This window comes from Barbatula barbatula, assembly GCF_947034865.1.
Source record: "Barbatula barbatula genome assembly, chromosome: 2".
NCBI lineage: Eukaryota > Metazoa > Chordata > Actinopteri > Cypriniformes > Nemacheilidae > Barbatula > Barbatula barbatula.
In genome coordinates this window covers 22,548,982-22,563,272 of record NC_136767.1, presented here as the reverse complement: position 1 = coordinate 22,563,272, position 14,291 = coordinate 22,548,982, and the positions used below count along the sequence as shown (strand labels likewise).

The following is a 14,291-nucleotide window of genomic DNA, read 5'->3' as shown; positions in this document are numbered from 1 at the left end:
TATTGCTGACGTCAAGATTTGTTATGCAAGTTGTCTTCCAAACGTAATCAAATTAATTAATCAGGGGTCAAAAACATTCAGAATCAGTCCATTTTTAACCCACAATCAGGTATCTAGAAAAAGGTGCTGTTGGATCCCGAGAGTATACAATGAACAAACGGTTCCTCTGTAGAGATGGCCCATGTGATATGGATGAAACGAGGCAGTCAATACAGCCAGGGGCAGAGCAGAACTGGCAGTAATGAGTCCAAAGCAAATGGGTCAGTAATAGTTCTCTTAAAAACAAGGGACGCAGACAGGAAGGATAAAACAATGGAGAAGATAATCTCGAGACCACAAAGTAATACATTGATAAACTAATCACATTAATCTAGGCTATAGAGTTGGAAAAACTTTTTAACATTTGTAACAAATGTTTTTTTTCTTGTACATTTACATGTATTTGTACATTTTGTAAACATAAACGTCAGAAACATGAGAGGATACTGAACTGTTCTTGAGAGCTTTCAATTTGGTATCAACCTGATTTAACCCAAAATATAACACTGATCGCCCCTTAGTGGTGATAATGTGTTACAACCACAAAACAATGAAGATGTGAAGAAAATCAAACCAAATATGAAAAATATGATTTACTTTTATTTTAGGCAGTGACAACTTAAAATACAATGCAAATACACATTAATAAAGGAAATTCAGTCCAAACAGAGAAAGTTTTATATTTTATTGTAAATTCTTGTTTTTGAGGTTTCAATTCCACCACACGCAGTGGAATACAATATAAATATTTTAAAACCTTAACAAAAATATGCAGTCTAATGTGTGTTTATATGTGAAAGAGATACTTGGCACACAGAATGCTCAGATAATCCGTGTAGTGATGGATCAGAAGGAAGCGTCAAAGACCCAAGACAAAGTCTGTCCTAACAAGGTATCTTTTCCTCCCAGTGTAAACAATATAGATCACCAGCAGTCCTGGCTTTTATATCTGTGTGAGATGGCAGAAACAAACACATTAAGCTTAAAATTGTTCTCTTGTGCAAAGGAAACAATAACAAAATGTCCAGCAGTCGATATGAAGACAAAACACAATCAAATATCAATAAATCAAAGAAACTACATTTACATTTATTCATTTGGCAGACGCTTTTATCCAAAGCGACTTATAAGTAGTTTTATACAGTGGCACATTACTGCAGAGCAATCAGGGGTAAGGTGCCTTGCTCAAGGGCACTTCAGTCATGACCTGCTGGCACTGAGATTAGAACCGGCAACCTTCTGATCACAAGCCCAACGCTCTAACCATTAGGCCACAGCTGACCCAAACTAAATTCATTATTCATTAACAACCCTGCACTTACATCATCAATGTCCTCATCATCACTTCCAATATCATCAAACTGAATCTCATCATCGTCTCCAGGTCCGAATTGGTCCGTTTCATTGATTTTAGCTGCAAGACAAGACAGAAAATAAGACGGCCAGGACAAAAAAAGTCAGCCAAACACCTTAGTACACAACTAATCAACCTTGAAATGTAGATAAAAGGCTCTACTAGAGCACATCATCTCCACACAGCCTGTTTTAGTTCAATGACATTACAGTAAAACTAGCAAACAAATGTCATATAAATGAGTTTCACCGTGTTCTGGAAGCTCTCCGTATGCTTTGAGACTGCGGGCCTCGTCCGCATTGTACTTCAAAATGACATCTGCTTTGTTATCCTGGACGAAAAATGTAGAAAAGCAGAAAATGTCTGAAGATGAAAATTATAAGGATTATTACAAAATGATCGGACCATTATTGATGAATCTCTACCTGGTAATCTCTAAGACCAACGAGAATGATGTCAGACGCATTGATCCAAACCTGAAAGAAATATTTGAATACTTTAATCAAAAGTGAGCTAAATGTTATTGTAAATAGTTTTGCTAATAAAAAAAATTATTTGTTGGTTGGTTTCTAAAATAAAATGGAAAAGCTCTTTTAGAATCATTTTCCTGACATTTTATTCTCAGCAGGTAAGCCATGCAGAGTCTAGCAACAAAACCATAACCACATCTATTAACTGACAGGTGTGACAATTGGGAAAATCCTAATTATACATTCAGAACAGTATACATTTACACAGTATCACACCTTTTTACGTAGCTTTCCTCGGATATGGCAGAGCCGTTTCACTCCATCAAAACAAGTGGCCTCTAGCCGTCCATTTCCAAGCATCTTTATCACCTGAGCATATTCTAGAATAAGACATTGAGAATTAAGAACTGGAGATACAAGGTTTTAAAACGAAATAAAAAGCAGAATAATAATCAATATTAGACCTTACAGATCAGCAACATACCGTTTATGATAAAACTCAAAAATGTTTTCAGAGAGGCCAAAAACTACTTATAGATTTTACTGACATTTCACATGTTGTTGATGTTTAATTACCTTGACCGTCCTCTTTGAAAACAAGCTCTCTTTTCTCTGATTCGTTCTCGTTCTTACCACGTCGCCGATTTTTACCTCCCTTACCTGTGGAAAAATAAATCTCTGAATTCTCTTGTTGATAATAACCATGTTACATTTCTAAACAAGCCAATTCTGGTTATCAGCTTATTCGAAGCTACAAATCTAAATGTAATTCAAAGCATTGTTTAAGACCATTTGAGAAAAAGCCAAATATTAAGAAACAAGGCCCTGAAAACTTGAGCCTAATCGCACAACAAAGGAAAGACCGTCTGGTAATTCACATTAAAGTAAGTACGGTAAAACCACAGTAGCTCTAACTTACACTAGTTGTACATGTTTGGCTCATGTGAGAACAAACAAATGCAACGCATGAATTAAACGGTATGAGCGCAGTGGATGGTCACGTTGCCGCCGCACACTGCTCGCAAAGGCCGGGTACTAAATTCAGGCCCGTTATTTGAACCGGAAAATTTAACCTGTATTTTCCTTACCTTTATTCTTTGGCATTTTTAGTCGCTATTCGCCTAAGGTTGAGTAATGTCGTTAAACAAAGCCGTTAGGAAAATAAATCTTAAATATCAAGGAGCTGGCTGTCAAACGCTTTTCCTCTCCCTTCTTTGTGACTTCCGCTTTAGCGACCAATCTACGGCTGCGCGGCATTTGCTTGTCAAAAAACTTTATTTAAAATCTTATAGACACATTGTATTGGTCAACAAGCGTCATGCGCCAAAACGTTTCAATAGAGGACAGTATATTTCCATTGATTGAATAAATTGAATGTATACATAGATTTTATTTAGGTTATTACAACATTGTATTTTGATCAAATTGATTGTATCACATTAAAAAAAGGCACAAATGTGTCCTGATACATAATGTGCTTTAAAAAACATTACAGAGGTCAGAATAGAGCACTTCCACTGTTATTGTTAAATAACAGCAGAAGCAACCCAAAAGAGGGGGACACCCGCACAAATATATCTAAAATAAGACAAGAGAACTTGACACTAAATCTCACCCAAAGTGTGGCCTTGCATGCAAACATACATAAAATATAGAAAACAACAGTTCATCCAGGTACAAAAATAATACATTCTGAATAATCTCTTAAAACGGAACAGTTTTGATTAATACAGCCTGCACATTTCCCTTTAATTTTATGAAGAAAATAAAAATAAAACAAAGGAGTGTTATAAATCATTCTGAGAAAGAAATCTGTATTTTGGTCATTCCTGGAAAAATACTGTACTTACAGTATATGGTCATCCACAGACAGCTCCCACATATCTTAGCATATCCATTATGAGCTATACAGCATTTGAAGAGTCTTTTAATGGTTCTTAGGGACAGCTTTCATCTAAAGGGTATTTGGTCTACGGATTTAAGAAATTAGGCCCTTTGAAATGAAATGCCCTCTAAGACACAAACAACATGCATGGCAGGAGCTTTCTGCCGTAATAAAACATTGAAAATTCAATTCAAAACATGAAATACATGTTTGTGTCATTCACTCTGATTCCTGTATACTAAGAATTGTAGGTAGACTTGCATAGATTTCTTTGAGGTCACGCAAAAGATTGCAACACTGCAGAATGTCAAGACATTGCCTGAATTTACATACAGTGAAACCACAGATAGCTTATTCCCAAAAAGGAAAACCATTTAAGGAAGCTTTTTTTCAACAAATGAAGTCGGTCTTAAATACATTGGACACAGCTATGATCAACCATTAGTTTGGTTTCATGCAATCTTTAAACATGACATCACCACCACAATATAGAAAATAAACTGTATCCCAGACTCTCTTCTCACATTATTTTCCAACACAGACTCCCAGAAATACTTTATATTCATACATAATTCCATATAAAGAAAATTTATAAAGCCTTTTCTTAAAATAATAATGCATAGATTTAATATTCTCATAAGAGCTTTGCAAAATGATCTAAAGTGTGAGCTAAACAAATGTATGTTGTTTTCTGTTTTGGTTTGGATTGCCATTTGAATATGATGATAGCTCTATTGTACATTTCACACACTTATGTGCCCTTAGATTGGGATGGTCACAAGGCGGTAGAGGTCAACTTTTTGACACCGCGACGCTGGGCTAGTGTGGAGCAACCCACCGGTTCCAATACAGGAGGAACATTTCTGTTTAGAGCTGAAAAGGTGGCTGCCATTGCCTCCTGAAGTAAAGAGAGAAAACAAAATGAGAAATAATGAATAAGTGTGTCAAATATAAGGTTTAAAGATACATGACATGTATACATCTGATTTAACTAAAATCTAAAATGGAGGTAACACAGGAAATAGAAAAACACATTTGTGCCTCACTGCTGATGTCAATACTAATTTCATATTCATACCATTATGGCAAAACAAACCTTGACGAGATGAGGGGCGGCCTGTCGTTGGAGTTGAAATTTGGGCAGTTTGTCTTTGTTGATTATCCATGGGTGACGAAGTACTAGAGCAGCTGTCAATCTCTGATGAGGGTCAACATGAAGCATTTTTGATACCAGGTCCTGTTAGCAATATAAAAGATCAAAGAGATGTATTTAACACATCTGTATGTTTAGCTATCTTGGAAAAAATCTGTCTCTCGGAGTAATTTTGGCTCAACAAACGTCATAAGGATGATATGACCGTATAGTTTAACCAATGACAAATGGGTAGTAGTGTTTGGGGAAACTTATTTGATAAAAAATCCACTTGTAATGCTAGTAGAACAGAAATTACTCTTTTAGTGAGCATTTATAAAGAAAAAAGGAATCGCTTCTTTGACCTTTGCCGCAATCGATACAGAATTCCAGAATCCACCTTTCAACGAGAATTTCCCACTGCCGATCCGAGCCAGAATCTCCTCTGGTGTATCATCTTTGCCATTAGCAAACGGGGTGAACCTATAGGTTGAATATGATTGATGGATTTTAAGACTGACATTAAGACCAACGCAAAATCACACATGTGAGTATTTCAAGAGTGACATCAATTGTTTAGACATTACCCTGCGAGCATGGTGTAAAGAAGAACTCCAAGACTCCAGATATCACATGCTGCATCATAGCCTTGCTTCTTCAGGACCTATGAGGATCAAGAAATCAGAATATTTAAATGCAATGCTGAACACATTAATATATACATCTTTAATATGTTTCTTTAACAGGTACCTCTGGAGCAACAAAGTTAGCAGTGTAGCACGGTGTCATCAGCAGTCCGTTTTCTGCTCTGAGCTGTTTGGCAAAGCCAAAATCACAGATCCTGATGGACTCTGGGTTGCCAGATTCATCCACATAGAGAATGTTACTGGGCTTCAGGTCCCTGTGTACTACCTACAAGCAATGTGCCAATCATTCAACCACACAAACTTAGAGCAAAAATAAAAAGTCATTCAAATGTTTAGATGTGGTAACAGGATGTTCTTACCCCTTGGGCATGTAGGTACTGAACAGTCTTTGTGATGGTGTGGAGTACAGCGCTGGCCTCTTTCTCAGAAAAAAACTTCTGTCTGAGGATTTTATCTAGTAGTTCTCCACCTTTCATCAGCTTTGTGACCAGATACACCGACTGCCTATCATCATACACCTATAAACGAACACAGGCAGAGGATGGGACAACCAAGACACACCACAGAGATTTCGGTCCCCTATTATCATTTACAAAGGTCACTCACATCTTTAAGGGTGATGATGTTTGGATGTTGTCCGTATCGCAGCAGTATCTCAACCTCCTCCGTTGGATCCCTCCTGGCTTTATTTATAATCTGTAATGCGATCAGAATCACTGAAAACACTTCTATTCTTTATTACACCAGACTTCATTTTTTCCTGTAGACACATACTGTACACACTCACACTTTCAAAGAAGTAAGTGTGCTGCTTACCTTGACGGCATACTCCATGCCTGTGGTCTTATGCACACAGCGCTTGCAGACGGAGTACGAGCCCAAGCCAATGACTTCTCCAACATCATATACATCGGTAAACTGAATTGTACTCCTGTTGGGTTGCTGCACAAAATACACAGTTTATTCCAATGTGTATTGATGTTACAGATGAAAAGGAGTGAGTGAATGATGAGATTATACCTGCAGTATGCTGCTCATATTGACGTTGCTCTGAATGGGCGGCTGGCTCTCCTCTTCTGTTCCTGTGGCAACAAAACTGAACCCTCGGAAAAGCTGATGAGCATTAGCACTTGGAGGGACACCTGGAGAGTCTAGGATAAAGAAAATAGGAAATATTGAGTGTCACCCAATTGTTGCAATCAGAGATCTATCTGCTAAAAAGTACATCACTCGCCTCGTGGGGTTTTGGCTGTGAACTCTGTGTCAAAGTACAACGTGTCGTTCTGCTTCCCGATGGCTGGCTTAAAGGGAGGATGAACTTCCCCCCTGAATAATTTCTAGAGCAAAACATATTTTCATAAAAAGGAAATTAAGCAAGAAACATTAACATGTAAATTCAATAAACCTTCAACATATATATCGATAGTTAAGATTCAATATAACTTCATTTTTGGCATTGAAATAAACAGACCAGACCTTATACACTTTTCTTAAAACACTTACATTCCAGTCAATGGTGGAAAAGAACGGATGCCTCTTGATCTCTTCTACTCCATCAGGTCCTGCACCTGAAATCCCAATACTGCATTTAACTAAGTGACACAGATTTTTGGAAGCACAAAACTGGTCAAAGACGACCAAATTTATTCAGCATTAAAACTGATCCTCACCCAAGCGGTTGCCAGGATTGCGCTTGAACATATTCCGGAGCAGAGACTGGGCGTCAAGGCTGAGAAACTGAGGCATGCCGAGCTTGGCCCTGCAGGTACAAAATACAGCATCAGTAAAAAAACTACTTAAATCAGTATCCCAAGTCAAGAATACTCACTTTAAGATCATTGTCATAGTCTCCTTTCGGTCATTCCCTTGAAATGGAAGGGTTCCCGTCAGCATTTCGAACTAAGGATGTAGAAAAGATCAATGCACTGTACTACAAATGTTATATTTGACAAAACTTTAACAGACACCTAATTACATTCGTCAGGGGTGTAAAAATACACGAAATATATTCTGGCAACACTTTAAAATAAGTTTGGTTAATGCTTTAGATAACAATGAATAATTCTTCTACAGCATTTTCGAATACGTTTTTACAATCAAAAGTTGTAACTGTTAACATTAGCCAAAAACGACATGAACTAGCAAGGATAAATGAATGCTGAAAAAATATTGATTATTGTTAGTTAAAGTTAATGCCAATATTTGTTTCATAACCCCACCCCCTCACCATTAGCACGCCGTAGGACCACCAATCAGCACTGTGAGTGTGGCCTCTGCGGTTGACCACCTCTGGTGCCATATACTCCACTGTACCACAGAACGAGTATGCCTTGTTTTCATGGTCAATGGACTCTTTACTCAACCCAAAATCTACATAACAAACATACACACACACACACAAATGATTGAAACAAATACTTAATAAATAATATTAAGTTAATAAAATAAGTGTTGATCAGAGCTTTTAGAGCAAATATGAGTTTTGATGAAACAATACCTGTAAGTTTAATGTGTCCTTCCTCATCCAAGAGAATACTGAAGGAGAACCAAATTTAGCTTACTCAGAAAAATGTGAATTGTATCAGATTGATCAAACTGTGATTTTTCAAAACATATATTTAAAATTATTTTTGCTTTGAAAACTCATTGAAAAATTAAGTTATCATTGGTTACACATTTGTTACTTCTTTGGACCGATGAGATGTGCTAAACACGAAGTCACTGTTAATAGCTAACTCGACAGTTTGCTATTGTACTTCGAGTTACTACATAAGTGAGAAAACATACTTTTCTGGTTTGAGATCTCTGTATATGATTCCCAATCCATGCAAATGGTCCAAAGCCAAAGCCAGCTCAGCAAGATAGAACTTCACATCCTCCTCTGTAAACATAACCTACATGAAGATACAACAGAAGAGTGTTAACAAGAGACTTTAACAAGAGTTGAATTTAGTTATTTCTGTAGATGGTATGAATCGGGTAATTTACCTCATTGGAGAGGCGAGTAAAGAGATCTCCTCCTCTGAGAAAGTCCAGAATAAGGTAGAGTTTACCTTCTGTCTGAAAGGCTAATGAAAAAATAAAAAGACTTGCATTTTTACGTTCCTATATTTCACTGGGCTAACAAAGTATACAGTTTATTTTATTTTACATTGGTATTGGGTATTTTCAACTTCATGATTTCAATTTATATACGGTTTAACAACATCCAACTAAATATGTTTATGTTGACATCAAGTAAAACCTAAAAGGCTAAAATAGACTAAAATACTTTTGCCCAGATTTTCAGTCTGGACTTGTTGCAGAAAGTCTGTGCCAGTCTGCACATTTGATCAGTAAATGCGTATCTATCTGAAACTTTCAAAAAGTCTGCAAGTGTGGTGATGTCTAGTTAAAAAGAATCTGATCAGATTTTATTCCAGCCATTACTGACCCAAATGTACTAACATCTGGTTGGTTATGGGATGTCAATGACTCACCATAGTGCAGTTTAACAATGAAAGGGTGGTTGACCTCAACTAGGATGTCTCTCTCCATCTTCGTACGCACTCGATCTCGTACTAATATCACACACACAAACACACACATTATATTAACCCTCAAAAACCTTTTAAAGTGTGTATACATGCAAAACAATAAAAATACAATTAAATTGATCATTAACAATCTTAAATTATGTTAATGTCATTTTTGATATATCATAGTATGTTCCCCTAGATCAATGATCTTTGAAATTAGATTTGTTTGATGAGATGAAATTGAATCTTTCAGACAAACACAGACCTTTCAGAGTGGCTTTCTTTAACACTTTCATAGCATACCGCTGTCCGGCATCAGGACCTGTTATCTTCTTGACAAGGAATACCTGCACAAACACAGAACATTGCTAAACAAAACTAAAAGCGACACAACGTGACATCTTAAATGGAAACGTTACTAAAAAAATTATAATTTCATAGTATCTAAACAGTCAATCAAACCTTGCCAAAAGAGCCCTGGCCCAGTACTTTACAGAGCTCAAACTGACGTGGGTCTGCTTTTTCAGAGCCCTCCTTGACAACGTGAGTGATGTTGATCTCCTCGACTGAGCCCTCATCCTACGGAGGAGATATATTAGATTTGATATATCGTCGAACACATAAACATGCAATACCACACTAAAAATAACAACAAACACACAAAATATGAATTCCGTTTTTTTTACTTTAGAGACAATCACAACAGCAGTGCAAATTCACTTCATCACATCAAATACAAACTCATGCCCACAAAATGTTATAAAATCCAACAACTGTAAAAGTAAAACAGAGTCAGGCAAACACACACACAGACACGCACACACACAGGAGGAGGAGGTTGGTGGCCTGGATGGCTGGTGTTTCTGCAGAGGAGCAGTGAGCCAAAGCCTGTGGGAGGAAAGAGAGAATAAACACACAAAAGGATACACACACACACAGAGGTTTTGTAGAACAGTGAAGAATTAAACCTGAATAGATCAGCAACTAGCCAGAAATTAGCAGAACAACGACCATCAAAAGTAGAGAGAGAGAGTCAAAAGTAGGACCATTGAGAAATGGAAAACTTGTGATTAGCAATCGTATTGTGCTCCACTGCAGTGGTCCGTCTGAGCTTTCAATGACCCTCTCAAAAACATTACATCTGCTGCTGGTCATACTGCTGATGTCATCTCAACATCTGATCATCAAATTATTTATTTATTTACACTTTACAAAATAAGACACAGGAGTTGTGTGAATTTATTTTCATGAAAAACGGTGATGGGTGACGATGACATTTAATCTAATCAACATAATAGTTGATGGTCAAAGATGTCAATATCTACTACGGGGGGGGGGGAACAAAAATGACAGACAAGGAGAGAGGACACAGTGAGGTAAGAAGACAGCTTGTCAAAAGAAGCACGTGTAAAGCCATGGTGGCATACTGTGTGTCGGCATGCAGAAATTCCACTCTCTACTGCAGCGATGCTACAATTAAATGCAAATTCTGGACAAATATCCTTTATCTCCTACACACAATATTCTTGGCTTTACCATAATTTTGGGAGACTGTTAAAACTCTTAAAATAATGCATTCTTCCATCCTGATCGGTTTTCTCTAGCAGCTCATCTAACATGCACACACACGCAACCTGCTTTACAAGCTCTTGGATATTTGTGATGAGTTAAAACTTGAGAAAGCATACGATACACAAAAGAAAAACTGTCAACTATAAAAAGAATTAGTCAATTAGAGAGGAATTTGATGAATAATTCATAATTAGGGACACCGATGGCTAACCAATGAATCATTAACCAACAATCAACAATTTGTGGTCAAATGATCCCAGACACAATACAAAGCTGTCACACATCATGGTTTAATTTCAAAAACTTTGTCTGAAACACACATTTTAGCCCACTCAACAAAAATAGTTGAATGATATTGTAGGATTGAGAAATGACAACTGTTGGATTTTGTTTGAATACACATACACATATTGATGCAAATATAAAAAACAATGACACTGATGATGAAATATCATTGTGAACATTGTGAAACAAACTGAGAACTTATGATCTGAAAGGTATAACTTGAACACACAGGCTTAAATCAGTGGACTGATTTTTATGAATTGAAATGTGAGATGAAACGGAGGGATCAGAGAGAATGTAAGCAGATCTCTGAAGATTTTGACTGAAGTGTAACAGGATAATAACTGAGGGACACCCCACGACAGGAACAGGAAATCAGCGTGGGCGTTACACACACCACATGGAGAACTTGACTCTCTGCTACCCTTCCTCCAACAAATAACACTAACAGGACTAAATAGCTGTATATATGAAATGAAGCAACGCAGTGTTTTGGGTCACATGACCTATAAAGGCTTTCAGAAAGGTTTCTGCTGGCTTGGCGGAAAGTGAAGCTCAGCTTTAAGTGACCGTGGACATCCTCATTCTCCTACTGGCTGTTTGCCATGCCACTCATCCAGCAGCAGGAAATCAATAAAACCAGGGTCTCCTCTCAGACAGGAAATGTGATGTTTATAGCCTTCCACATTTCATAGGAAACGCCGCTTTGTATTCAAAGACAATTACAGTGGGTCAAAATCAACTAAAGCTGTAAATGAAAAGCTTTCCTTGTAAACAGCAAGGATTACATGAAGTAAACCTATTGAATACATAACTGGCATACCTTATATCTGTAAACCTGTATCTAATTACCTGTAAAACTGGATCTTTTCAAGATTAGCAGGTGCACAATCCACATAGACATTAAAAAACACAAGTGAAACTTAACATAGAAACAACTTTGTATGTACGCGTGTGTGTGTGTGTGTGTGTGTGTGTGTGTGTGTGTGTGTGTTCGTGTATGTTTTAAACTTACTTGAACAGGAGCGTCGTCTTCTACCATGGAGTCATCCTATAAAACACATTAAATAAAATGATGTTATTTAAAAGAAACACACCGTAAAGCACATATGCTCACAAAAAGAAAGATCGCTGGATAGGCCAAAATTGCAAACAGACCCCATTAAGGAAAGAAGAATTATTTAAATTGTTGCAACTATCTATTGTTGTAAATATTATGGGGATATGACAATAATAACTTTAGTTGGTGTAATGTCAACATGTCATGAAATCACATGACCCCCTGTATTGACAAAATAGTAAAATGTTTAAGATGATTTATGTAGTCACAGACTCTGTGATTATTTATAAGCCACACACAAACATTGGAACAAAATGCGTCCAGCGTAGGATGGCTATTTTCAAATCACGGGATTAGTCTGGACCAAACGGAAGTTAATAAGGGAAATAGTATTCAAGGTCTGAGGGCCACACGAGCTAATGTACCTATGGCATTTTAGCACTTGGCATTCCAGTTATTCTTATCAAGGATAATGTCTAAGAAGATATATTTATTGCAGCATACATATATCAAATGTATATTGTATTTACTGTGCAAAAGAATGCTTAGATAAATAGGGGATAACGTTTCTATAAAATCTATGACCTGTTCAAGAAACATCTGGATTAACAACAAATGTAAAACAGACAAAATCCATAGTGGAGAGGAAATAGTGGCAGTCTATATTTATGGCTACATACAATTTTAAGGTATCATACACATATTTTGCATATCACAGCGTTCCCAACACGAATAACAGCAAAACTGCCCTGTAGGTAGCTGCCAGCTAGTAGTTTATCCAAAAATGACAAATCTATCATCATTTACTCACCCCCAAGTTGTTACAAACCTGCATACATTTCTTTGTTCCAATTAACATAGACAAATATATTTGGAAGAATGTTAGCAATTTACAGTTCTGGGACATCATCCACTACCATAGCAGGAAAACAATATTGTATTTTTTGTTCTGTTGAACACATAATGAGATATTTTGAAGAATTCAGGATACAACTATAGTCAATGATGTCAGGGACTAAAAAAGGCTAACATTCTTCCAAATAACGTTATCTTTGTGTTCATAGGAACAACGTAGTTTATATGGGTATGAAATTACGTGAGTAAATTATGACAGAATTTTCATTTTTGGATCCCTTTAAGGACGCAGCCTATCAATATCTTATTGCCCAATCCCTCCAAAAGTAAAACTTCAACCTACGTATGTAAATTCTAAAAGAGAAAGAAGAAAGTAAACCTGCACACACACACATATGAACACACAATCCTGCTGAACGTGTCTGGTCAAGCCCTGCTGCCTCGGCTTGGACATTTTTCGATGGTTCACATACCCAACCTTTACCAAGTACACTTTGATCTCGCCCGAAGTTGCAGTAAAAATACAAACTCTGGGTTTAAAAGAAAGGCGTGGCATTCTCTAGATTGTTGCATTTTATTGGGGATTTGTGATCGCCTTCTGAGTTTCTACATTTCATTTGTTTAAAACGAGCGGAATGCTTATAAGAAACGCAAGATTGTATACGTTGGCACTGCTGTAAAAAGGACGGAAACGAATGTATGTGTCCCTCAAAGGTTTTTCTTTGACATTCCTCTCATTTATATGACACAAAATATTGTATTAAATGGGATCTCACTCAACCAGCTCTTACAGCGTGCTTCGACGTTGTAAACACAACGCAACTTACCTCGTTTACCAAATGGCCCACGGGTAACTTCTGCCAGGGATCCGCGAACTGTGCCAAAGGCATATTCAGATCCTGATGATTAACTTACGATGACACCGTGAAGTGATTTGACACTGTCACTGTAAACTTGCAAAAATGGTCCCGTAATGAGGCGGAAACTTGTACGGCGTAGTACATAAAAGTCCGACTCAGCTCAAATGCATTCCGGGTACCTGATGACTTTCCTAAAGTTCTCTCATTCCCTTCATACCATACACTCCTTCGACAAAAATTCAAAATATGTTTTTAACAACAGAATATTCCACTTCCCTTTCCCCTCAATATGGCGTCGACGTCCTGTACACCTGTCTGTCAGAACGAGGCAGGAGGACACGTCATCATACGTCATCGTCGTCTCCGCCCGCTGGTACCACCCATGTAAGCAACATTAATGAAAGTTAGTGAATGTGTGAAATTAAAAATAAGGAATAGTTTAACCAAAAATAAAAACTCTTTATTTATTCACCTTCATGTCATTCAAACTGCTTTAAGAGGCTTCTGTGGAAAATATTTCAGCGGTCTTGTGTCCATACAGTGGAAGTCAACGGGACCCATGCTGTTTGCTTGCCAACATTATTCAACTTATCTTCTTTTGTGTCCTGCGGTAG

At 37.3% G+C, this 14,291-nt stretch overlaps 2 protein-coding genes across 2 annotated transcripts; both read right to left on the bottom strand.

The window, feature by feature from the left end:
- Positions 1-619: 619 nt before the first annotated feature.
- Positions 620-3,126, bottom strand: eif1axa (eukaryotic translation initiation factor 1A X-linked a). The gene is made up of 7 exons (XM_079472794.1): positions 2,952-3,126; positions 2,440-2,523; positions 2,140-2,243; positions 1,819-1,869; positions 1,643-1,724; positions 1,362-1,453; positions 620-988 (listed from the first exon to the last, which is right to left on the bottom strand). Exons 1-7 carry the CDS (start codon positions 2,965-2,967, stop codon positions 983-985), a joined length of 435 nt encoding a protein of 144 aa, XP_079328920.1. The 5' UTR covers positions 2,968-3,126; the 3' UTR covers positions 620-982.
- Positions 3,127-3,659: 533 nt separating this feature from the next.
- Positions 3,660-14,048, bottom strand: rps6ka3a (ribosomal protein S6 kinase a, polypeptide 3a). Its single transcript, XM_079472783.1, has 22 exons — positions 13,645-14,048; positions 11,918-11,953; positions 9,508-9,624; positions 9,311-9,392; positions 9,007-9,087; positions 8,516-8,595; positions 8,315-8,421; positions 8,025-8,062; positions 7,755-7,897; positions 7,356-7,426; positions 7,198-7,286; positions 7,031-7,095; positions 6,762-6,864; positions 6,548-6,678; positions 6,344-6,469; positions 6,134-6,223; positions 5,887-6,045; positions 5,631-5,792; positions 5,468-5,544; positions 5,246-5,363; positions 4,845-4,985; positions 3,660-4,646 (listed from the first exon to the last, which is right to left on the bottom strand). Exons 1-22 carry the CDS (start codon positions 13,705-13,707, stop codon positions 4,524-4,526), a joined length of 2,202 nt encoding a protein of 733 aa, XP_079328909.1. The 5' UTR covers positions 13,708-14,048; the 3' UTR covers positions 3,660-4,523.
- Between the last annotated feature and the right edge of the window lie 243 nt (positions 14,049-14,291).

Bases quoted from the DNA above. Each gene is read 5' to 3' on its own strand.
- eif1axa (XM_079472794.1), bottom strand. The intron at 2,244-2,439 runs GTAATTAAACAT...GTCTTATTCTAG, and splicing joins TTTCAAAGAGGACGGTCAAG to AATATGCTCAGGTGATAAAG. The intron at 1,454-1,642 runs GTGAAACTCATT...CTTGTCTTGCAG, and splicing joins CGGAGAGCTTCCAGAACACG to CTAAAATCAATGAAACGGAC.
- rps6ka3a (XM_079472783.1), bottom strand. From the start codon at position 13,707: ATGCCTTTGGCACAGTTCGCGGATCCCTGGCAGAAGTTACCCGTGGGC. The intron at 7,427-7,754 runs GTGAGGGGGTGG...CTACATCCTTAG, and splicing joins GGTCCTACGGCGTGCTAATG to TTCGAAATGCTGACGGGAAC. The intron at 6,865-7,030 runs GTAAGTGTTTTA...GTTTTGCTCTAG, and splicing joins TTTCCACCATTGACTGGAAT to AAATTATTCAGGGGGGAAGT.